General features: G+C 37.6%; 1 protein-coding gene across 7 annotated transcripts; it reads left to right on the top strand.

Annotated features, from left to right (window-relative positions):
• The first annotated feature begins 1,119 nt into the window (after positions 1-1,119).
• Positions 1,120-25,377, top strand: LOC109477857 (leucine-rich repeat and calponin homology domain-containing protein 1-like). 7 transcript variants are annotated; one of them, XM_019779292.1, is made up of 19 exons: positions 1,120-1,317; positions 5,967-6,111; positions 7,937-8,063; positions 8,503-8,608; positions 9,479-9,615; positions 10,649-10,764; positions 11,175-11,304; positions 11,699-12,001; positions 12,429-12,553; positions 13,429-13,491; positions 14,115-14,213; positions 14,810-14,912; positions 15,283-15,426; positions 15,912-15,962; positions 16,498-16,564; positions 17,483-17,595; positions 18,540-18,677; positions 19,782-19,859; positions 22,594-25,377. In XM_019779292.1, exons 1-19 carry the CDS (start codon positions 1,143-1,145, stop codon positions 22,852-22,854), a joined length of 2,481 nt encoding a protein of 826 aa, XP_019634851.1. In that variant the 5' UTR covers positions 1,120-1,142; the 3' UTR covers positions 22,855-25,377. The 7 variants fall into 7 exon arrangements, with proteins under 7 accessions (XP_019634851.1, XP_019634854.1, XP_019634850.1 ...); XM_019779295.1 differs by having other exon boundaries at positions 12,429-12,598; positions 22,824-25,377; XM_019779291.1 differs by having other exon boundaries at positions 12,429-12,598.
• Positions 25,378-26,616: the final 1,239 nt, after the last annotated feature.

Here is a 26,616-nt window from a genome sequence, read left to right as displayed (position 1 = left end):
CGTTATGCAGAGTACTAGTCAGTAATTATATTACACTTAAACATCGTGGCCTCGGAGACTGGAAGGTAAGTAAAGTCCCCACAATTATAGTTTTACGCGACGTGATGTCTGTATATGCGACCATGTACATTGTATGTCATTATAAAACATTGTCGAAAGACAAGCACTGGTCATCCAATTCCTCTCTACGATAGATCTAGCAAAGAATACATTTTTGATCCTGAGTTTACAGTTTAATAGTGATAGTTTCTTGGGCCAAGTCGGAAAAGACGTGATTTTGAGAAATTCTTGACATAACGTTATATAACTAATTTCAAGTATATTCCGATCCAGGAACCACATTTGAGTAAGTTTGATAAAGACAAAACGTCATGTATTGAGACAAGTAAGCCTTAACTTGTACGTGACCAAAGCATTTCTATATCGATCAGTATGGCGGGGAAGCTCTATCTGGCGGTTTTGCCTAAACTGCACCCATGTCCTGGTGCTCTGCCGATGGAAATAGCAGCAACAAATTACATGCATATATGGGTCTTGTAGGAGATTAGCTTCTCTACCGCTCCAATAACTAAATGTAAAAAATAAACAAAAAACATGGAGTTGCATTTTTTGTTTCAAGAAAATGACCACGTTTCGAATGAAATGAAAGTTAGGAAAAACCATTTGTCCACATTTTCACTCATGTTACGTTAGAAAACTGCAAATTCCCAGACTTAAAATATGTAGTTAAATTCATGGGATACAATATTTACGTTAATTCTTAAAAACACACCTGTCATCCATAAAGCCATAAGAACAGGTGTGTGCACATTGATGTTTTAGATAGAGATGTGGAAAAGCAAAACATTGTGATATATCCTACTCTATTTTAGCCATCCGGATCCAGTTGCCCTTCCAATGATTTTAAGAAGTTGATCTTCTATTGCTTGCATTATTGACCATTTGCTTGCCCAAGCCGAACCAAGACCACTCAACTCAAACAAAAGCGCCTTTCATGCCTGTAGCCAATCACAAGTGACTTTGGTTTAGATCGGTATTACGTATTTTCAGCCAATCGAGAAGTAGGTTTGTTTCATTTGCATACAAATTGACCAATCGCCAGGGCCGGACGTGCGGGATATGTTACTACAGAGGTAGGAAAAATGGCGGCAGTAAGTCACGGTCTTGGCGGAACGGCGAGCTTGTCAAATCTTCGCAGCCTCGAAAAGAGCTTTGAGGACGCCCAGGTTACAGGAAAGTTAAACTTGAGTTGCAGGAAACTAAAGGAGTACCCAAAGAGCGCCATCTCGTACGATTTGAGCGACGTTACATGTGCAGGTTAGTGGTTCAACTTTGCCGTCCTGGCGGAGAGAAAACAGCTTTATCGTTTGGCGATGAACACAAACAAACGCATTCTGTGTACAAAATCTACCCTTTCCCTTCCTTCCCTCTCGTCCCCGCCGCCTGTTTTCACAACAATGGTCTTTAGCAACCCTGAAAATGGGACTGTTGAGGATATAACTGTAAGAGGAAGCCATTTTCTCCTGCAGACACGCACAGGAAACAGTGTACCGGGCAGGGCGATGGCCCGTCTTCTGTCGTATGTTGTGGACGGTTGTGTAAAATATCACACCTAGATGTTTACCACAAAATGTACGAAAGAAAGTGTCTCAAACTCTTCATCCAACACTGGTTTCTCAGCATAGTGCCAAATTATCATTTAAGCGGATTATTCTGAGGAAACAAGTCAGGGTTTCTGGTAAAATTTTCGTTCTCGTGAAATCATATGATATCGGAAGCAGGTTGCTCCCCCCACCCTCTCTAGCCCTATCAGGTCACAAAATATAAACTGAATTTTGCCTCTTGATAAGTCAGATTCTGCGGTAGAAAAGGAATCCTGTGGACTAATCTACCAGTGAACTGAAGCCAGTCATGCTGAATGCACACAAGAACAGTATTTGATCACGTCGCTGTGTAAATTTTACATTTGCATTTCAAATTTAATGTATTCAGATCAAACATTTCAATCAATTCTTTTGTTGATGATGACTCAGATTAACTCAGGGAAATATTGTTTTCTGTATTTACATGAAGATGATGGTAAAGTTTGTGTCTTTTTGTAAGTATTTAGCACAGAGTGCGCTGATAGCCTTTGACACAGAAGAAATTGATTGTTCTTGGTCGTAAAATCTAATTATGTCGGAGGTTATTTTGGGGGGAGGTTGATTGATCGTCAGGCTGTGATGTCTCAAGTCGATTAGCTCCCAAACCAGTCAAGTTACGTTAACGACGTTTCTAATCTTGTTGAATTACAAGTTTCTAGAATGTTCGTTATGTCCCCAGAATGCTATTTTATTGCATTATAATATACATGTATATTATGCTAATTAGCACAATGAAAATTGCACAGAAGTTATCACAAGGTTCTTTATGAATGTTGTCACACGTGACAAATTCTGACTTTTTTACGTTTCTTTTGTCCATTGGTTGAAATATATGGAGAGATAATTTATGGGGCTTTTTGTCTGCACAAAGCTTGTTATTTACAAAACAAATGAGGACACTCTTTTTTGTTTATCACTAACAGTAACACAAAACTTACAAATGTAGTTATCAGTCAGATATTTTTTAGTTAAGGAAGGATACCTTTCCTAGCCGGTGGGATTATGATTTTATCTGTCTTATATCAACATAACTAATAACGTAGCCAGATTATTGGCGATCTGATTATACGAGCAGATGTCATTAGAGTACATAGATGATGTCATCCTCCATGGGGATATACCCCAGTTACTGGGCCATTAGATGAGACAATGTACATAAAAGGCAAACAGTTATCTCACTAAGTAGATTATGTGTTTTGGGGACTACCTAATGAAATGTATCTGAATGAGAAATTAAAATAAAAAGTAGAAGTGACCAAAACGTGAAGTCAAAGTGGGCTAGGCCGACAATGGGCATTGTCACCCTAGATTAATGGACAGCTATTGTGGTGGGTTGAAGAACAGGGCTATCTTTGTACAGGTCTGTTTTTTGTGGGGTGTATTGTTACATGCATAGGGCTTGAAATAGCCTCTTCAGTTCACCTGGCTTGACTAGTATGATAGATTTTCCTCTAATGAGCACATATAACCTATAGCACATAAATGTCACATTTGAGTTCAAGTTCAAAGGCCACCATGCAATCAAACTTGTTACATGAGAGCAGTGCTGTAAATCACTTTATGTTCACATGTTTGTGATTTACACAGTATTCATAACTGACCAGGAACAGGCAAAGCATGAGTTCCTAATTTGTCAGTAATACTAAGCTATAGAAAAGTTGTAACTCTACCCCAAGAATACACTTGGTACTGCCCATTGCTCTGTTTGTAAGATTTAACGTTACAAACACTAGACCAGGAAGTATATGTCTGGGGTGCGGAAGAAGTTTTGACTAGACCTGCTGTAATAACTTGAAAGAACCCAGGGACTCTTAAATGAAAACAGGCCTCTGTGTAATAAGTCGCCACATGCCAAGAAAGGATTAGAGAAATGGCTACAGTGTCGCTCAAGTTTCAAGTCCAAATTCTCAGGCATAGGTATGAGCACGCAATGGTCTTAAGTCATCAGGACAGATAGGACTGAATTTGGTGCAAACTGTCAAAAAAGGTCACAAAAATGATATACAAAAGTACAAGACATACAAAGTATGCACATGTAAAATTGATTCTATCATCAATAGAATATACAATAGATACGTGCCCAATTACACACATCGCGCAAGTTGACAAGACTTAAGTTAATTGTGCACAAATTCTGGCCTTCCTTAAAAGTTCATGCATGCACATATATGCATGTTCATTCATCTGAATTACTGTACCAGGTTCCATGTTGTCAGTTTCTGCTCAGATATTTGTTTGAAGCACTTGAATTTTGTAAGAATTTTTTTTTTGTGTACTGCACACTTAGCCACATATGGTTAACCCTTAACTTGTTGACCATATACCACAGCCAGTAGGTGCTCTGTACTCAACTGTGTACCTACATGTACTGTGTGTGATGAAGCCGAGGTGCTAAAAGGTCATGTACCCCTGCTGCCAAATTTACACTGGGAGTGAGGCAGAGTAATTGCTTGGCAGTTGAAGGGGTCCAACTTTTCTTTGGCCAGAAGCCATGGTCTGGTCTCCATCTGGTAAAGCCTTGATGTAAAAAGCCGACTTTCCACAAGTTACATGTGCATATTGAATAGAAATGTTTGTCTGAACAGTCATGTAGCTTCCCTACCTATGGTAGTACAATTTAGGTCTCTTTTCATTGCTTTAGGAAGAGATTTCATACAAAGTTTTTTTCCCAGTTCATGATCGACATAAAGAATCGTAGAATCTATCGTGGCCACTGTCTTCTGTGACCATTTTCTGTAGAAGTCCCAGAGTGCACTAGAGTGGTCACTATACACAGGTTGACTGAGTGACGTATACAGTATTATTAGAATCACACACCTTTACTATTAGACAATACTAGCAGGTACAGTCCAAAATAGCAACAGTGACAAGGATCTCCTCCCTGGACCAAAACACATCTTGTGAACAGACCACTATTGTAACCCCGGGATCAGCAGGTTTGGTACGCACACAAAGCTGTGTAACTACCGGCTTGACGTCCTGATCTGACATGTTTAATAGGTCATGTAGCCCTAGCAACCTGGTGTGATTTTAATTATGGGTTACATATATTGACAGGATGGATAATAAGAAGTTCTTATGCAAGGGTTAATTTTGTAGATGTTGCTATAACTAGCAATAACGAAAATTGTGCAAACTTGTGTCCTGAATTTTCTCAGGTACATGTCTTAATTTATTTTCACCTTGAATACTGAAAATGTTTTATTTTTATAAATGGTCATAAAAAAATTGAGTGAATGTGATATCCTGATTCGTATTTTATTCCTGTCAAAAGGTATAGTGGTTGTTTTGTTTTTGTCTGATGATATGGTAAAGCATAAGACCCTTTTCTCATGCCCTTCTCCCATTTGCATGTAGGACCTAAGGTTTGCACTGATAGCTGCATTAGATGACCTAGTGCTGATTGTCTGGAAATTCCTGTAATGGTTTTGTTCTGAGACACACTTTGGGAATGGGTCAACATTTAACTGGTCAGGACAGGAAACCACAAGTGTATACCTAACCCAGAGGTGAACATTTGTAGAATTCTCTTTGTTTGGACTTTTGTTTCATATAGAAACCCTAGCATGAAGTAGAAAAGAAGTTCTGAATAGGTATCCTTTTGTGATGCTGGTTCCCACATCCTTCTCCCTGTCGCACCGTCACGAGTTTCCTCTGTAAACAGGACATTCTACTGTGCAGTACTTCAAGGCAAAAGAATTGCATGGGAAAATGTGTCAGGGCTCAAAATACCACCTGCATATTATTTTATGCAGGTTATTGCAGATGAAATTGGAGCTGTGCAGGTATTTCTGATATCTACCTGCCTAAACCCATCCATGTCCTTTTTCTGTGACCTGCAAAGTTGCAGAAGCTAAGAATCAATTCTTACAGTTTAATTATTTACGAGTAATGAAATATGCATCATATTAGGATGTACACGTTGCAATTAAATGTTGGCTACATGTATTTGATTGATTGTCCCTTTCCGCTAGAGTAATGAGCTCGAGCAACCAAAAATTTAACAAATCTATCAGCAAAGTTCATAGATAAGGAACAAATTTTTTTACCATTAATTGTCTTCCAATTATTCTTATAATTATATTGTGTATTAATAATAATAACCATTATATTTATATGCCAATTATAAAATGCTTCAATTTTGGTCTTTCAGCAATCATTGTTTAGTGGAAAGGGGGTCTGAAGAAAAATATTAAATGAATTGTGATTTTTAGGTTCTTATAATAGGTTAGTTATATTATACATAGTGATACAACATATATTCTGATTATAAAAGTGCTGATCTAGTTACACATGAATGATTTTTTATTCTCTTTGTTTCAGACCTGTCCAAAAACCGGTTCCAGGAGTGGCCGTTAGAAGTTTGTGACTACACCTCCCTGGAGAATGTAGACCTTTATAACAATAACATCAAAGCAGTGCCTGACATGGCGGTCAACTTACAATGTTTGACATGGCTAAACCTCAGGTAAGGGATTTGGACTTTCCGCATTCTTAGAAGATTAAACTTAATGGAGAATTATTAATATACTTATAGTTAATACAAGATCTACATACTGTTCAAAATTTTGGTGAAGTTTTGTATACGTACATGTACATGTGTATTTGTGTTGTGTGTAAAAAGGTTATTCTATTTTCAAACTCCATGGTCAGTGGCTCCAAAAAATGGCATTTTCAATTCTTATTATTTGAAATCTGCACCTTATGATTTTTCCCTTTCCTCTGTCATTTTCCTATGAATGATTACCTCTACAGTTCTTGCCCTACCACCCTTTGGTTTAACTTTAAGACTTCTGTATTCCACGAACCTCAGTCTACTTCAAAATGTAAAGATGCTGTTCAAACAGATGCATATTAAGATGTCATGATGTGTACTGTACGTGGGTAGAGAACAAGTCAGTTCTTTATTTGGGTCAAGTGCTTCAACCAGTGAGTCCTTACCAAAGTTTGTTCTGTCCCATAGAGAGAGAGGGCATGGAAAGCAAATATTAACATTTACCAGTTGCTCTAAAATGCATACAAACTTGCATCAGTGTTCCACCTAGTTTGAACAAACACTGACCAGTCCTTATCGTCCAAACTCGCCTGTTTGCGTTACGTTTACGTACAAGGTCAAGCCTGTAAACATTTGTCAAGTTGATTCATTCCCCCAAAGCATATTGTATTGTAAAAGCCCGGAAAGGTTTTACTGTTGTAAAGTACAGAATGACTGAAGCTCTTAGTCTCACTGCCTGTGGTCACAAAGGCTATTGTGTACCTGGATGGTGCACAGGTGCTGTTTTGCCAGGGATTTTAGACGTCAACATGGCATACTACGGTGTGCACTTTGACCCACAGACTTTACGGAAAAACAAGCATCAACAAATTTAACACACGTTCTTGGTCCTGCAATTATATATATAGAGAGAGAATTCTTTGAAATTTTAGCACTAGCAGGACCAAAATATGATCTACTCAAAAGTCTCAGACTACTTGCAATTGATTTCCTTACACAATGAACTATAAGAAAAGCCAAACACAATAATGTTACAGGCTGTATAAGCAATGATTCTGCAAAACTAGAATAAAACAGGATGAAAGGAACCTAATGTCTTAATATGAACTGTCTCTGGATTTGTATTTTTTAAGGTTTGAAAAGCAACTTAAATGTATTAGAAATACTATAGGACTGAGTAAGCATTCTAGAAAGATCAGAAAAATTTAATTTGCTACAGCTGAACTGTGTAAGTTGTCATTAGCTGAATATGTTTGAAAGTTAGGACCTTCCTGCAATAGAGGACTGTCAACAAAGGTAAACCAGGGGTGTAAGATACAGTCCAGTCAACCATTTTCTAGACAAGGTTCATGAAAAGTTCAAGTTATAAAGTTACCACAAAAGTTCAAAGAAGGGTTACAGAATGATTAGGGCGAAGCAACTGTTTTAATAAGTTTTGACTTTTATTTGAGGAGTCCTTTGCAGGGCTAGCTTCAGCCAGCACCAGTTTTCCGTCAATTGTACTAGAAACATTGTGATGTGTGACAAAATTTTTTTGAAACCAATCTGTCAACCTCAAAAGACAAAATGTCAAAAATTTTGGGTTAACATCCAAAGAACCACCAATAATCACTTTCAATCCCATGATTTGCCTCAAAATGTGGGAAATTGCATGTTTAAAGGCTTGGACCCCTCCTAGATTGTGAGCACTCTTCCCCCAGCTCCGATCTTGAATCTTGGCTGACGGGAACAAATTTTGAGCTGGCTAGAGCTCTGGCTGGTCTTGATGTATTGATTTTTTTTTTCTTGTCTATTTCAGTCGGAACCAGTTGACAACCCTGCCCATCCCCCTATGTTACCTCCCACTACAAGTCTTAGTCGTCAGCAACAACAAACTGGTCTCTCTGCCTGAAGACATCGGCAAGTTGAAAAAGCTCATGAACTTGGTAAGTTACTTTGGTGCTATAATTCTATTATCTTCTGCCTTTGGATGACTGAGCAAGATTTTTATCCATACGAAGGTTGAAAAGGAAACATTATTATCTGAAAGGCTGCTTTGAAGATTTGATTTAAGATATAATTGGTGCTGTGAGGTTGACAAATGATGAAATTAATGTGTTGAATAGCTTAAGTAAGCAGTATGCTAATGTCAGGTTTTATATGTTTGGGAAAATGTAGTTAAAAGGTAGTCTGTCTTGAAAATATTGAACTATTGAGTGACTGAAAATTGTTTTCCTAGGTAGTATTTGTATGTATAGCTGATAGAATTGAGTTTACTTAATACTTTGTTTTCTACAATAGTTGCATTATTAAGTCTCTTGAGTTTGAATTGTACGCCATACCGTATAAAAGTTGATTTTGAACTTTTCTGTATTTTTTTACCAGGATGTGAGCTGTAATGAGATCAGCACACTACCCTTACAGATTGGAGAGATGGAAAATTTACGAGAACTCAACATCAGGAGAAACCACTTACAGACCTTACCAGAAGGTGGGGACAATAATTCAATTGTAATTTTTGGTTATGAAAACTTAGGAAATAAATTGAAATGTCCCAGTGTCTAGAAAAGTGAAATAAAAATTGAAATGTCACAATCTTCAGAAAAGTTAAGGGAAAAATTATTATGTTGCAGTGTCCAGAAGAGTTAAGGGGAAAAAATTGAACATCACACTCAAGCTAAATCAACAAGGGTATAAAGTTACTTAGATCAACATAGTCAAGTCATTATTCATCCAAGCAGCACATGTACATGTTCTGTCACATGTCTTGTAGTTTTTTCTCTCCAAAATTTAATCACTTATTCATCAGGCAAAGGCCAAGCAAATTCGTAAGAAGAGTTCATGAATGTATAGCTTTTTTTGGTCCCCCTGCAAAGTCAGCGGTTTTGGCGGAAGCCAGCATTGACAGCTGTGGCAAACTAATGGAGATTTGTTTACCTTACTGTACAGCCAAAGCCAAGGTGCATGGCATCGATTTCAGCAGGGTGTATTAACATGTCCCACCTGTTTCAGGGGTCGAAATTGTGGGTGCATATGCACCTTTGTGCACCTAAAATTGGAGCTGTGCTGCTGCACCTAATTTTTGACTGTGGGTGCACTGGTGCACCTACAGATTTTTGTAAGTCACATACAGTAAAAGTACAATACACTGTACTTCCAACAATGGTTTGTCAAAAAAAATTATAAAAAAACCTTGTTTGAAATCTGAAGTCAGTGTTAAGTTCACAGTAAGGTTGGTAATTTGACATTGCTAATATTTTACTTAAGTTTTATGTTGTGCACCCAAAATATATTTGATGCACCTAATTTTTTTGGTTATTATTATCACCTACAATTGATTTGGTTCTCTGTGTTTCCTCAGAGCTGTGTCAGTTGAGAATAACCCGGCTGGACATCTCCTGTAACAAGGTGACGTCCCTGCCTGCCTGCTACAGACATCTACAGACTCTGTGTGAGTTTATACTGGACAACAACCCACTCATGTCACCACCTGCACAGGTAAGGTTCTCACTTCTCACTTCTGGATTTGTTTAGCCAATTTAGCAAACAAATGGCGCAGGCTTTTTCGCCACTAGTTTGCTAAATTGAAAGCTATTGAATCCGTAGCCAATTTTTTCTTTCTGCAAAATTGCAGATTGCACAAATTTTTCTTCTGCAATCTTGAAAATCTTCAGATTGCAGACATTGTTAAATGTACAGTTTCTGTATTTGTGTCTATTTCTATAAATAGAACTGTTGAATATTTTACGCAAGACCCTGTACTTTTGTTGTGGCAATAAAGTATTTTTGTCAGGCTGTTAAAGGTTAGCAATGTTGTTTTGGTTTTCAAATGGACTGAAAACATATGATGTCATCAGAATGGATGTAGATTTAAATGGATTATGTGATGGCTTAGTGAGGACAGCTGTGGAATTTTGTGACAACCCCTGGAGTTAGCTTGGCTAAAAAAGGAGTTTGAGGCTTGAAATTTGATACATGTACAATTGTGGGCTTGTTCAAAGGGTTCTGAAAACGTTAACACTGTAGCACTATATGTGTATACATTGGAACTATTAATAAGTCTTATTAATTGTGCACAATGTCATGCAAAGTATGATTTCAAGAAATATTCAAGCTCCATGAATTATTTCTATCTTATCGTTTTTCATGAAGTACATGTATGACAGGGTTCACATATGATAACCCAATGCAGCATTAGGATTATTGCTTGTTGCTTGTCCATTAAAAAATATTTGGCAGGGAATTCTGGCAAAATTTCAAGACAAAAAGATAAAAGACAATGAATCATATAAATATGAATCATATAAAATTCTAACACAAGTTGAATATACAACTTTATTAGAAGAAGTGTAACTTTTGGCATGCTGTTTTTTATGTAAATGTCTTGGTTACATTTTGCTGTAGGAGGGATTAGGTGGTGCATAATATATAAAACTACTGCAAAAGTTTTTGCATGTACATTGTTGTACAGTACTGTAATGATTGTTGACGTGTGTTATTAATGTTGAACCATTCCCCACCCACGTTGCAGGTCTGTACCAGAGGACGTGTGCACATCCTGAAGTGGCTGTGTCAGGAGGCACACAGAGAGGACAGGAAACGGGACGTCATGGAACAGATCCTGGACAGCAAGCCCTGCAACGAGAGGTGATGCACAAAACTCTAAATACGGGCATGAAATTAAGCGGGCAAAATGTCTGTTAGCCTGCCAAGTTGGCAAATTGCGCATTCACGAGTTCATGAGTCAGCTGTATTGGCAAGATATTTCCTGATCCAAAAGGAAGAAAAATGTCCAAACTTTGTGTGATAAACAACAAGTACATTCAACAAACAAATTAGTGGAAGAACCAAGTATTAAGTACCTAATTATGCAGCTGAGAAAAGACCACGAAACAAATTTAAGTTACGGTATACCAAGCGGTCAAGTTTCAGGTAGCATCCACTACCTTTCGTCAGTGACTCTGGTCACTGACAAAAGGTAGCGGATCGGATGTTTTAGCTTTAAAGAATACTTACAATGTACACTGAACATTGATGTTTGCACCATTTTTCCACAGTTTGAATGGTGAGGGGAGCCCCCATGTACGGATGGGCCTACCCAGTGCAGTGTCCCAGGGTAGTGTGGTCATGGACTCAGGGTACAACACAGCTTCTGACACCAGTAACAAGAGATGGTCTACACCAGAGGTAACCTAACTAAAGATATCTGTCGGAGTCCTTTATATATTTGTATGTATTATAGTTACTGTATGGAAAATTAAAGTGCTTAGCTAATGTTACTAAGTCAATCATAGTTGTGTTTACCTTCACAGAATTAAAACATATTGTTTTTGCTCTATTTTTTCTTCCTGTTCCTCTTCTTCCCTTCCAAATGAATAAGTTCAATCTGGACAGGTGGCTGTCACCATGATAGTGCTGGGTTACATTATGTAGCAAGTGGCAGGACAGAATTGGAGAGGATGGTCACCATACATAAGATTGTGTTTGAGTCAAAATAAACAGAGCAGTAGTTTTTTTGGCTAGTAAACATTTATGACATTGCTTTTAACCTACAAGTAATTTTCCCCTCCTATTTTCTCAGAGTGAAGTACTAGAAGACGAAGACAAGCTGCTAGAACAGGTCGCACACCGTACCAAAGAACAGCGCCACCAACGCGCAGAGGCGTACTACGGCAAGAAGATCCAGGAAGAACGGGAAAGATATCTGGCCGAAACGGGAGGACTAGGTTCGAAATTGGAGGAATACAGGGACCAAACGCTAGAGAGAAGGGAAGGGAGTTATTCCACAGCAATAAGAGACTTTGAATCGAGAAACTTGCCAGTGCCAAATGGCCAGGGAGAAGAGATACACACAGTGGCGGCAAAAACAAAGGCTCCAGATGTGGTATGTGTATATGAGATTTAGACAACCAGTCTGGTAGTCCTAGATCCAAGAAGTGGTGCAATTCAGTTGTCAAATAGCAGTTCAGTCTGTAAAATTAGAAGTCATATGGTATTTTATATGTATATTTCTTTTTCAACAATTCATTCTGTTATGCAATACTCATTTTGTATCCACCTTTCTTGTCAATATCTTTGTACACTATGTACCTCTTCCAAACATGATTCCAAATCATCCATACATGAAGATAAGGTTATTTATATATCCCGTAATCAACAATATTTTGTAGTTACAAATGTAAGCTACATGTAGACTAGTAGTACTAGTATTATTGTTTAATAGTTGTTGATATATATTGCAGTACCCTGTACAATTGCCAAGCAATAAAGTTCTTTCATTCATTCATTCTAAGCTTAATGGCATTTGTTAGGTTTTGGAAGGAGGAGGAGAAGAAGAAGATGAAGAGAGAGAGAAAGAGGAGAGGAGGAGAGCAGCACAGGTGGTCCACAGAGAACAGGAGAAGGTGCTGAGGACCAAGAGAGCTCAGAACAGAAGGTGGAGCGAAACTGCTACTACTAGTTCTGGTCAGACCAGGGAAAGGTGGGGAGAGGGGCACAGTCCTCATGCAGCCTTGCAGTTGTACAACTTCACTTATTATAACTAACAACTCACTGGAAAACACTTATAGCATGACACTGCATGGACTGCATGTTGTATATAATGTAACCACACTTTTTTTCATAAGTAATGGCATCTATGTCCAGTCATTTACAGCATGGATAAATGGAAAGTATGCACAAACATAGTTTTACAGCATGGATAAACAGAAAGCATGCACAAACATAGTTTTCTTCAAACATCCAACTTGTTGTTTGTTGCCTAAATAGTATGCTGGGCCTGTTGTGCTGCAGTATTGCTGATTATTGAAAGAGGGAGCTGTTACATAGATCTTTCACCAAAATGTTCTAGCTCCAATCTTCACAACTATCATGTGTATTGTTTCAACCACACTACTGCTGTCACTCTTTGATAATCCAAAGCATGTTCTAAATCTGTTTAAATATGGTTATAGTTACAACTAAGGGACATTGACAATACACAAGGCACGAACCTAATTTATACTGTATCATTGTAAGATAGCAGCAGCAATAAAAGCTATAGGTCACTATTTTGTGTTTACAGTCTTCCTAGAAATGTAGATGTCATAAGGAAATAATCAGATTCATCTCATCATTTTGGACATGCAATTTTTTCAAACATTTTCAGCCAATGTTATTACACTTAAAGTACTGAAACAGGTTAGGTTCAAGCCTTGTCAGATATCAGTAGTTGTGGTGGTGGTATACAGGTATAACCTGGGTGGTACGTCATGTATATCTGTTGTGGTGGTGGTGTACAGGTATAACCCTGGTGACTTCCTCTCTGTCCAGGTCGGCTCCTCTCTCTTCTGCTTCATTTAACGAATCCTATAGAAGACCCCGACCAGATACCAAGTAAGTCTCACCATGTGATATCCCACCAGTGCCCCACCTTTGTTGGTGTTTTGTTTTATCCATATCATTTCCATATTTGTGTGTCTTTGTGTGTAACTGTTTCAGGTTTTTGTCTTAAAATGTTGACTGGCAGTGTTCTCTTCAGGTTACTGTTTTCATTGCATTTGTATACCATACTATTGCTTACAAGTACAGTTGCTGTTTTCATTATAGTTGTGTCATTATCTGTCTTACTGCACTTATGACATTTAAGTACTGAATTGTGCACAACATCGTGTAATGCTTTATGCCACCTGTATAATGCAATTTTGTATTGTTAGCAATTGATGATACAACTTTCTGAAAGTCAGCATAAGTCATTTATATTTACCAAGGATTATCTTAAGGGCTTACCATATTCAGAAGTCTGCTTTATTTGTTATCATTCTTCATAAATTTTTACATCTCATGCTCTTCTTGGTGGTAGGCTGGTGCCAGTACAATTCATTCTAAACTATTGTCACTCTTAAGCATGAAGCTAACACATTTTCTGTCAACAGAATTCACATGTCTTACTGTTTCTAAGGGATCTTCCAAGTCTTTTGTCTTGTGTCTTCATCATTCATTCCTCTTGCTGCTTTCAGTTGGAGGTTGTCATCTTCCAGCTTTAGACATGACCGCGATAGAAACTCCTTAAACCTTGACCTCCGCGCTGAAGGGAATACCGGTAGATGGGACAGCAAGTGAGTGGGCCGCCTGGTTCTCTGGCGTAGAGTTTTAGACGCGTGCAACACTGCGTGTGCCGTAGGTCGTAGGTCATAGGTCACAGAAGAATCAGATGATCAGAGTGCACCAATCACAGTATGACCTCAGCTATCCAAAAATTGATTGATTGATTTCAGATTGATTTTTATCAGTTAATCAAAAGTTAACGATTTTAGATCCGAGTTTTATGAGTTAACCAAAAATTGATGACTTTAGATTGATTTTTATCAGCAATCCAAAAATTCAATATTTTAGTTTGATTTTATCAGCAATTCAGAAATTGGTGATTTCAGTTTGATTTTTATCAGCTATCCGAAAATTGATACTTTTAGATTGATTTTTTAAATCTAAGTCTAAAGTGGAAAAGACTAAACATTTATAGAAAAGTAAGTTTCAAATTATACTGCAAAAGGCAGTTTTCAGAACTTACATTGTATCAAGAAGTTTTCAAAAACAAAACTAGGATAGCGAAGGTTGTACTGTATGTTGATTAGAGAGTGGCGTGCTGCACTTTGTATTATATCTGGCCCGTGAACCAGCCTGTTAGTGACACAGTTGTTTGGTGTTGTTCTAGTGGACCCAACAGTGACCAGCCCAGCCCCATGAGAAGCCCCTACAGTAGTCCAGGGCTCAGTCCGGGGACAAGTCCTCACGTCAGTCCTGCTGCTAGAAACCAGGTTTGCATTCTCTCTGTTTGTTTGTTTTATTTATTTGGATCTCCATTAGTGTAACAATTAATTTTACACTTTTCTCCCTGGAGTCCTCTATGCACTTGTGATGAAGAAGTGAATGTCTTGTTCAAGTTTGCACTGAAATACATTTTGTACACTACCAACATTTTGTTGCTGTAGTATCTGCTTCATTAGCAAAGTTATACATCAATGTACAATGTATGACTGTTTAGAGCTGCACTACATGTACATGTAGAATAGAAAAGGAAAGGACAACAAAGGTAGAACAGCACACATACCCACGTTTCTTACATAGAAAGGCTTATAGATTTCAAGCTTAAGAAATGTTGAAAAGGCTGTTCTTGTTTACCCCCAGGATCCTTCTGATGAATTCCGTTTGCGACAAGAGGCGCTGGCGGCCAGAACAAGACACGAGGCCCAGCTGGCCAGGCGGCGCTACGAGGAGGAAAGACAGAGAACCAAACAGTTACAGAAAGACGCAGTCTTAAACTTCGTCAAGGTACTTTAGTTAACGATGTCCTCACCATGTTTTGCTGTTTTGTATAATTTTACTTTTACGGATTTTCTTTTACTTTTTCAAATTGTTGTAATACTCCACCTACATGTAACAGCCATGAACAGTTCATGAGACTTGTTAATCACATTAACTGTAAGGCTCTTTGTACACATTCAACCAATAACCATATTGTCCCAAGAAAGGTGGAAGAAGGACTACCCAAATATTGTTATTGGTCATGTACAAAGAACCTTGATACTTACTCCATCTAACAATTTGCTACCTTGTATACCTGTTATAATATGCTAAAAGTACTTATTCCATTTAGTTGCTTGGTTCACAGGTTTTCAGCATGATGATTTTTTACTGTTCAACTGATTGTGAGAGCATGTTAATTGCTTTAGATTTGATTTAAGACAGGAAAATCTGTGAACCAAGTAGAAAAATGAGCCTCGCTCTACCTTTCACTTCATTCTGTATCTTCACAGCGAACATCAGGCTCTAATATTGGCAGAGACGATGACAGTCTTTCTGATGAGGTAACTTTGAAAGGAACTTTTCAGATTTAGAGCTTTAGGAAAGAGAGTGGTAACATGATCCAGACAAATTGATGTTGCTTGCTGTTTATCCTAAAGGATGATTTAAAATTCGTGAGGCGGATGTTTGGATAAGCCCAACTGAAAAATTAATATCCTGTAGTAATTCAGTCAGCTTTCTGTAGGTATAGCAAGGTTAGCATCATTCATGTCAAGGAATTTTTCTTTGAACTTCACTAATTTCACTGTTATTAAAAAATTCCTGTGTGCAAGTTTTTCTTGTGTTTCTACTTCATATCTAATTCAAGGTGCAACTTGTTGTTTTGTTTGTTTGTTGTGGAAGTGCCAGAAGTTATTTGTTTATTCACATAAAAATGCATGAAGCAATCAGCGACAACAGTCAACCAAAATTACAGCATCTACAGCAGAATGTTTGTTTTCTTTGACTTTAGAAATTCACAAATTTGGGTTAAGCATAACTCGGGCATAAAATCATAAAGTCATATTTCTGTGTTTAATGTACCCTGTTTTCTTTCAGGATCCAGAAAGGACTCCGACCAACTCATATAACAGTTTCACCATGCCTTCGTTGAAACCCAGATCAGGTGAGCATTACTTACTTTATGTAACATGTCTGCGTAGTAAAGATAACCAATCATAATTAATGTGTGTGTATATGAAAAATGAGGCAAACATTAACTTATTAGACGATAATTTGTGTTGACTCTATCCACAGATAATTTTGTGCAGGTAGCTAAATCAACTTGTGACGCTATAAAAATGTTGTAAGACCCCAAAATACAATACACACAGTATTTGAAATGTAAATGATCAAATGACTGTATTTACAATTGTAAAAGCCTCATCAAGCTTTCCGGTAAGACTCAAACATCATATAGGATAGAAAATAACACCTGAAAATTGCTACGTTATTATTACATAATAATGCATTACATTAAGTAATCAGAATTTGAAATCTTTCCATTGCTGAGTCCTGAGAATTGCAGGCGTCAGTAATGGTGGAAAGTATTACCTGCAAATATGAGTCCCCGAAAAACCATTAGTAGCAAATTGGTCTCTGTACATACATGTAGGTGAGATATTGATGGTGCTTTCAACTAATCAATATCTGCTTTATATTCTAGAGCACATTAATCTTGTGTGTAAGAGTGATTTGGTTGAAGTAATGTTAGCATTGTTGTTTCAATGGGGATGGTTTAAAGTACAGATCATCGTCAATGTAATTTAATCTTCATGGTTCGATCCTGGAGATCCCAGGATAAGTTTTTTCCTGGTAAAAGCCTCAGTTTATTTGGCTGAAAGTGAAGCATATTTTACAGCTTGTTTAATGTGTCTTTTTGGTACATGTACCAAGGGTGTGTTTTTAAATTGTAGTGTGCAGAAAAGATTTAACAGTGATGCATTTCTCAATATTTATACATTCTGTAGCGTGGGCTTGCTTACATTCACAAAGTAACCATGTTGAGTCAGTAATTTTTTTATTGTTTTAAATGTTTTTCTAGCGTTCAACCTAACTTCCCCAAAGAACATAGACGACATGGATCCAAATTTCACCATCAGAAGAAAGTTGGACATCATGAGGGAAGAAATGCAGGCAGTCGAGGAACTCAGAAGGGTGAGACACTTACAAATCAATGACTTTTCTCTTATGTAATGTCTTAAGGCTCTGTTGATCAATGCACAGGGCTTTGGTATTTTAATGATTTCACATTTGTCTCTGCCTTCCATGTGTATGTGTGTTACATTATTCAAATAGCCATAGGCGCAATGTGGCTGATGTAGGTATATTACTTCTTTTTTTTTAATGTAGGTAATACTATATTACTTGATAAATCTCAGTCACATTTTGGTAATTTCCTCAAGAAAAATTCTGATTAGCATGCCCACTTGCTTGGGATTTGTAACACTCCTAAGAGTAATTTATAAGCCTGAGCCATTATGCTGAATTTCACGTAATGTATTACAAGTGATTTAAAGTTTATTGCCTCCAGGCTTTTTATCATCTTTCATGTGAACATAAATAACAGCTATTCCTGATACAAAGTTTCTCCTTCATGTACATGGTGCTGACATCTTAACCAAGGGAAGGTTGAAGTACTGTACATACAAGCTTCAAGGCGTCCCAAGCGGTAACAACACACAGTTTGCAGGGCTCAAAATTAAAGGTGGTCCGATGGCCACTGAAAACTAAAATGTAGGCAGAGACTACTAAAATAACACTTTGGGACATTTTTGGGACAATAGAAAAAATAATGAACATAAGAATGTCAGCCCTTCTTTTGTTTATCAAGCACACGTCCCGGCTTTAGGATCCAAAAAAGTCCCCCCGAATTTCCTACCATCTACACTGCAATTATAGTGCACCTGGAAGTCAGAACGTAAGCAAAATAAAGTTGACTTCAAGTTAAAGTCATACAATACTTGTACTTCCCGAAAAACAGGATGGGACAGTTCATCCTCACTTTGGGACAATTGAAATTTATTTTTGGGACAGTGCTGGGACAATAGGAAGAAAAGTTAATTTCGAGGACTGAGTATGATTCCATTTCTTTTCAACAGAATATCGAGAGCAGGTTAAAAGTTTCGCTGCCAGACAACCTGGGCACTGCCCTGATGGACGGAGTGGTGCTGTGTCATCTGGCCAATCACGTTCGACCGCGTTCCATATCAAGCATCCACGTGCCTTCTCCCGCTGTGGTAAGTCCAGGTTACTGGATTGAAAAATCGCCGTTTGCCGTCGCAGTTTCCCTATCTGATCAAGCAATCATCTCACTCTTGATGCTTTGATATGAAGAGGAAAAATGATACAGCAAAGGGATAGAAATGAAGGAAGAAATGATGATCTAGATAAAGGAAAACCAACATGTCAATATATGTCTTAAGGTTGTTATTAAGAAGGTTAGTAGATGAATGTCTGAAGTACAGACGGTACTTAAGGCACCACGGGGGATTCGTATCGCTTAAAGGTGTGAAACTATAGATATTCCCTGTGTCATCGATCTCGTGCTGCATGCAAATGTCGTCACATTAATCACACTGGTGCAATATGGTACAGTTCACTGCAACATCACCCCGCATGGGTCTGGGCGGAATTACTGGATCTGATAAAATCAGAAAATGGGGGCCCGTTTATCGGCCAAGGAGGTTTGGAAATTTCACCAGCCGTAGGTGGCATATTGGTACTAAAACAAGATCAATCTTCAAAATTCATTTTTGGGAATAGCTGCGCTTGTGCACCCAACCTAGAAAATTGGGTGCAAAAGAAAAATATTTTAGGTGCACCATATATTTAGATAAAAACTAGAATGTCAGCAAAAACTATAAGTAACAATGATTGTATAATTTTTGCTGGCAATTAGATGTTAAGAATATGCTGTAACTACTATACATTTAACATTACATTACATATTATGTTAAACCTAAGAAAATATTTGGGTGAACTGGTGCACCCACAGAAAAAAATTGGGTGCACAGCTCTAAATTTGGGTGCACTAAGGTGCACATGCACCCAGTATTTCAAGCCCTGAAGAGGTTTCAAACATTTTGCCTTTGATTGCAATTGCGGTACCGTTCTAAAAATGAAGCTCTTTTGGGGAGGGAGGCATACATAGAATTTTTAGTCATAAGTTTGTCTTATTAAAGAAGCTATACATAAAAGTGTTGCAAAATATAACTTCATCAAAATTCTTGGGACTTTAATATTTTCAACGCACGGTGAAAACACCACTCGTTGCTAATATTGTGACTTTTTACTATTCAGGTTATCATTTTGAAATATTTTTTCGTGTCTAAACTTTCCAGCCCAAGTTGTCCCTTGCCAAGTGCAGAAGGAATGTTGAGAACTTCTTAGAAGCGTGTAGGAGGATAGGCGTCCCTAATGTAAGTATATCTTCCTTTCTTCTTGTATTGTAGCATGTGTTCTTTGTTTTGCTATCATCTGCAATGTACAAGGTTACGCACAAGATTCATACTGTATGAAAATGTCATTCCTATGTGTTGTTTAAAATTAATTACTTGCCGTTTGCTTGTGGCAGATTTGTTTTATTGCAATGGGCCGTTGTTTGAACATGCTTTTTTTATTTGCCATTTATTCTGTACTTTATTTTCCCCCTGGTACTGTTGAGCCTCCTTTTACAAATGTGGTTCAAAGTGAATTATTGGCAGTCTTGTCTGTGTGTGTCTGTGAGGATATCTTATTCTTCTTTGATATTTTATTTTATTTTTTTCTGTCATGTTTTGGTTAGCGCCGAGCATTTGGTATCAGTTATTCCATTTACTTGGAATCATGCCTTGAGTCATTGATGTGCCATTTTGTTTGGTGTTTATTGAACTTTTCACATCAAACATACATCGTTGCATCTTTACGTCCTATGAAATGTGTGGAAAATTTGTTCAAAATGTCTTAATTATGAATGTCTTGTTTGTCTAAAAAAAATCTTGTTTTGTTTTAAGGTTTTCTCTGATATTTATTTGCCTTTTCTTATCCCTCTTCTCTCTTTTTGTACCATTCATTTGAAAGAAATTGATAGCATTTTCTTATCTGGTGTAGTACTCAAAGATTAAATTTTCTTCTAAGTCCTTTGAGATTCATATCATATCAAGTCTTGCAGATCATTTATCAGGATGATAGGAAACCACTACCTCCCACTTAGTTCAAAATGAAATCAATGCAGTCGATAAAGTAACAAGAAAGATATAATCCACCGCAATTGCAAAAGTATTTCATTCTTCTAGAAGTTTGTGTCATAATATCAGTCGCTCTTCCCCCTTAACTCTATTCTGGCTCTCCCTTATGACAATTATGAGCAACAGACATTGTTAATGTCCCTTATAACAGGATGATCATACAGTAGATGGCAGAGATTGGACTGGTTGGACCATGTCCAAACAAAAATCAATGTTTCCCTGTAGCCCTTTTTCCAGAAGTGCCATCTCAAGCAAAATTAGAGTAGAAAATGTCAGAAGTTTCTCATACTCAGTGAGCATGTAGAGCTGATTTTCTTAGTGACTTGACATTTGAGGCTCTCATGGGGAGAATGTGTACATCACAATTAGTAGCTGCACAGTGATAGAAGTTTTTATTTGGCCATAGGAAGTCCTTCATCAATGATGTTTCCCTGTAGCCATTTTTCCAGAAGTGCCAACTCCAGTGAAATTAGAGAAGAAAATGTCAGAAGTTTCTCATACTCGGTGAGCAGATAGAGCTGATTTTCTTAGTGACTTGTTGGGGCTCTCTTGGGGGGAATCAGTACGTCACATAGTGCTTTCAAGTTTACACTCAAGCTCTAGGAATGGATACAAAACATAGCCTCTTCTCTATTGATTGATTGAAAAAGCTCTGATTTTACTGTGACCTTGTATAGGTAATTCCAATTATTCAATCTGGTACATGTAGCTATGACTTTGAAAGGCACATGGAACTTAACACAGTATCATTTTAAGCTATTCTGATGGAAACAGTCAAAAGTTCTTATACACAAAATATGTTCATCTACGAAACAAACCAATGAAGAAAACTAAAAGGTTATTATACAATATATACGGTGAGAGCTTTTTATTCCATTTTCTGTGTTTCGTATGTTTCATTCTCGAGATGTATGTTTTTTTCTTCTGTTCCTTGTGTCTGTCTTCCTGTGTTACAAGTCTGTCTTCTCTCAGTTCGCCCTCGGTTATCATCAGGTGACTGATTTCTTTTCAACTCACAAGTCTAATAAAGTGCAAGCTGCTGTAGGACTAATGTGGTGACTTTGTATGGATTATATACGCATGTGCACGTCTTAAGTAAGATATGGAACTGTAGGTTTATATAAATCCTTTGGAATTATATATCATAGTCTTTCTATGTTTTAACACTCTCTTTCAATCAAATAAGTCATGTCACTGCAAAGGCACAGGGTTGTTTCTTTCTTTTGAAGTAATAAAGGTAAACAATCATGAAAATCCCATTGACAGATCCATATGTAGATTAGAGCATTAAAGGAATTAAATGCACGTTTCACAGACTAATTTTCACAAGCGATCAGTTATTGGGGATTTGTAATAATCCAAGTAATATCCATGCTTTGATTTATAAAGAGCCAAATTATTTTCCAAGTGGAGCATTTATACTCTGTCATGTTTAATGGAAAGATACATCTAGGTGAGACAGAAATTGTTAATATGTAGTTTAAATTTCAGGCTTGCTGTGTCAAGACACATTTTGCCTCATGCATGTATGGAAAATTGATGTAGTTTTGTTTTGATAGTCTTTATCATATCTTTAACTAAAGATATGATTACTGAATTCTCCAAAGGATCTCTTTTGTAATCAGAAATATTGAGTGTCATTAACAATTGAGTAATTAAAGAATACCCTGTGCCTTATTAATGTGACATTGACTCTCCTGTGGTACCTCTCAGCTACCAAACAAATTCTCAAAATTGGAAAGTTTAATTCAGTCGGGTACGTACAATACAAGCATGCTTCCTAGCTCATGTCAATTATTAATCTCATTCTGCATGATCCAGCCTTTTAACCAATGAGCATGGCCTGTGCAGTAATGACATTAACACCTCCCTTGATGAATTAAAGTCTCCAGAGTTGGTTTGTTTCTGTGTGCCTGTTTCCATGTAGGACATGCTTTGTCATGATGAGGACATACTGGCACAGCGCAACCTTTCCTATGTGGGAATAACGGTGCGGGCTCTGGTAGATTTCCTTCCGTCGTCGTCAGCACCTGCTCTTGACACCCCTCACTGGTCGCAAAGACTCCCGCTGTTTCCTGTCCGTTCCTCTTGCGAACTGATTGGGTTCCTCCTCTTCTACTTCTCATTTATGTTTCTCTTTATGTTTGTGTACGTCAGGATCAGCTATGCCTCCCACACGACATCTTAGAGGAAAAGGGCCTGGCACGGGTGGGGGTTACAGTGCATTCACTGCTTAACTGTGCCGGACAAAAGACTAAACAGACGTCTGCTGTGTGACACCCACCTGTAGTGTAGACACCTGGAGCCAGTCTCAAAACTTCAGCCACATTTGTCAACAGAATCAGTTCTGAGAGCCAAGAAGTCTCAAGTGTAAGAAAAATATAATTTTGAAAGTAACAAAAGGAAGCAATATAAGTCAAGAGTTGCGGCCTGTTCTGACAAATTTGTCTGAAGTTCTTAGATGCTCCCTTAGCGATAGAGACAGGGACTGAAGTTCAATGTTGTATCAGCCACAAAGAGGAACACTGATGTGAACAGAGTGCTTAACATTCCAAACCCAGATTGCCACAGTAGGCTTTATGCACAGTTTCAAAGCACCAGCACTGCACAGCATATTGAAGCACCCAGACACTGCACTTAGAATTTGACTGCATGTACATGTAGATAGGCAGACCCTTTTGAATCTGTTGTCAGTATCATTTGTTTTTCACCTGAAAGTGCTAAAATACCTTGGATGGGTATATCAGTATATATATCACAACACACCACCAGGGCCTGACAGTACCTTTACACAGTATTCTATGCCTTACCTTCCTCTGTGGCATGTATTGTTTAGTCCTTATCTTATAAAGGCTAATCCTATGTCTTAGCATTCTCTCAGGATGAGTAAGAAGCAAAGAAGGCTCAATATGGTTGAATTAATTTTACCATACAAAGTTGTGTATAATTTGACAATACATGTATTTCTAACATGGTGGTGGGTTTATTTTGTTTATCGTTAAACCATTGGTGTTGGATATATATAGTGTATCTATCAACGAAAATCCTGGTACATTTTGTATCTAATGAGAGCAGTAAAAATGCCATGATGGCATTATTTTCAGCTCTAACCTTTCTTGCTGCTTGGAGTCTAAAGCCCAATATCCCCTTACCTTTCTGGGGTTATATTGACAGATGCATTATTCCAAAGAGAACCATCAGTGTTCCTCTCTGTGGCTTTTCCCCCTCCCTTCAGGAGCTCAACTTACAAACATTATTGTTGCTGAGAAGTGTAGATATCTTTTGTATATTTGTTCACATAGACAAGAAGTGCCTACTGGGTGTGAAGATAAAACAAATGGAGACATTTTAATTAGATTCCCCACATCATATGTTGCAGAAATATAGTTGGTCTTTTGTTGTTGTTGTTTTTCTTTTGTTTATTTTGTGCCAGGTTCTACATATCTGTTGGGGACCATTTCATCCAAATTTTTGTAGTTTAAAAGCGAAATTTTATTTGTACCAGGGAATTACAAGTAGAACACATTTGTTGCATTGGCAGAATTGCTAGCTTCTCATGAAATGACCTCTGCATCGATTACTGTAAGGTTTTTAAGGTACGATTGGAATGGTCCCCAACTAAGTTGATTAGTATTGGTATTGGTTGAATTTCTGTATATATTTGTACTATAACTGCATTGTACACTTCTTGCAATTCTTCATAATGCTCCTTGTTATACATGTAGCTTCATGCACTTGTCAGTGTAAACCCAAGGAACAATATAGATGGAGACAAATATGAGGGGATGAAAGAATGTTTTATAATTCCTAAGTACACAAAGACATTCTTGCAAAAATAATTCCTTTTACCACCCATGAAATGATTGTGTTTGATGTCACTGATATATAGAATTCAGACTATGGTGGTTTATATCCTCCACCCCATTGCATCCTTCTCCCCCTTCGAGGTTTACTATGACAAGTGCATTATTTTGGAAACCTCCATGTATATGATCCTACTTCAGCCTGTACCATTTGTGTGGTGGTTGTGTACTTAATGACTTCTGTAGGGGTAGAGACATACAGTATTGCGTATCTGAATGTGTAACAGTTGGAACAAAACCCAAGCTGGACATTCCTAGGTGAAAAACGTCACTACAGAATTATGTGTCACTACAAAATGTAGCACGAGCCATGAAATTTTACTCTTATTTTACACAAACAGAATTGAGTCAGTTGCACAGTACATCACTCTAAAAGTCTAAAGCATTTTGAAATTTCCTCTGATTATTTATGTAAATGAACTGAATCTCCTTCACTCTGGCCAATCACCTCGCAGTCAGACTTGTGTTTGCATTTTATGCCAGCCAATAGGCTCACTGCCAAAACAGGGTTGGATGTGTAAAAGAAAAGAAGTCCTTTGTCATTGTTACTATGCATTTTATTTCAAAATCGTTTCATATCAGTTTATGTTAAGTGTAACATATTCTTCTTTGCTGGCGTTCTTCAACATTATATAACATAGTCCATATACAAAAAGGCAAGATACATATATATTTATGACTCCCTGTTTCCTTTGAGATGAGAAGTTTCATACTTCATATTTCTTCATCTTGGCTATCCTGCAACTGTATTGGAATATTGGAGCACAAAGGATAGTCTGAATATCATGCTAACTGTTAGAAAAAAGGTTTTTGAATTTATTAAATATGTACTGAAAGTTACAAATGTATATGTTTGTCTTTGTAATTCTTTCTCCCTTATACTGCAATGTAGTACCAATATACTTCCCAGATATGGTTTGAAAACAAGCATTATGATATTTCAGAATGGCAAACAATAATGGATTTAGCATGTAAGTTCATCTGTGTTGGTACAAGTCATTATGGAATAAAGACTAAGATTTAACTTCCAACACTAACTACAATAACAAATAATTGGGGTAAGTCCCAATTCATTGTTGGAAGTTAAAGCTTAGTCTTTATTTCATAATCACAGATTTACATGTAATTCCAATATAAAAACAAATTTCAGTACACTATCAGGATGAACTATTTTTCCATATTTAGTTCCGCGTGTCCCTGGCATTGTCAAACTAAGACTGACAAATAGCACCCCCTGTATCTGTAATCGTTGATGTATGGATGGGGAGAGCAAAGTGCACTGCTGACATAATGACATCTGACAGTTGAATGTTTTTGATGGGATTAAGCCAGCCTTTTAGCCAATAGTTACTGATCGTGAGAGAAGTAGAATGAAGACAGAAGATGAACTTACCTCTAAGTGGTCACTGATGATGGCACACTGGTACTTTTATCCCTACGTTTTGGGCCACCAGAAGCATTGTAACCTGAAATCACTTACGATAAGTGGCACAGTGCCTGCCACTTAGGATCTTTCTGCACAGGACGGTGCCACGATAGTCGATGTAATAAAAGCTAAAGCCGTAATGTGGGCACTTAGCTGAACAATAATGGCTTTTACATCACCCATTTGGGGACACGTGTTATGGAGGCACATTTAGAGCTACACAAACCCACTTATCACAGTCCAACAGAGGGGCATAGACTCGGCTCATAATGGGATTAATGTATTAATACCCTCTCCAATAGCCCTGTTAAGACTCGGCCACTATTTTGTTTGCAAGACTTCACGCATTACAACCATCTTTGCAGACTGTTCAGAGTTGATGCACTGAATGAATTCATTGTTTTGGGCATATCTATGTTCATAAGGCTTGCTTATATTAACTCCTTTACAATTCCTTTGTAAGATATTGATGCCTTTAGAGCAAAACAATTTTATACTTTCTCTCGTGGATGTATGAAAAAATTCTAAGAGACTACATGGATAACAAGAATTCGGAGATCTCACACCTCCATAAAATATTCAGTCTTGTGTAAATATAATTATTCTTTTGAGCCTCTTCTTATTCACCATGGTGTCTACAAGTGTCGCCACTTTAAGGAGG

Source organism: Branchiostoma belcheri, unplaced genomic scaffold, assembly GCF_001625305.1.
Source record: "Branchiostoma belcheri isolate BF01 breed outbred unplaced genomic scaffold, Haploidv18h27 scaffold41, whole genome shotgun sequence".
NCBI classification, from domain to species: Eukaryota; Metazoa; Chordata; class Leptocardii; order Amphioxiformes; family Branchiostomatidae; genus Branchiostoma; species Branchiostoma belcheri.
This window is presented reverse-complemented; position numbering and strand designations above follow the sequence as displayed.

Coding starts and splice junctions, on each gene's coding strand:
- LOC109477857 (XM_019779291.1), top strand. CDS start 1,143: ATGGCGGCAGTAAGTCACGGTCTTGGCGGAACGGCGAGCTTGTCAAAT. Junction 8,064..8,502: donor TGAAAAAGCTCATGAACTTG/GTAAGTTACTTT, acceptor TTTTTTTACCAG/GATGTGAGCTGTAATGAGAT. Junction 19,860..22,593: donor GGAGGATAGGCGTCCCTAAT/GTAAGTATATCT, acceptor GTTTCCATGTAG/GACATGCTTTGTCATGATGA.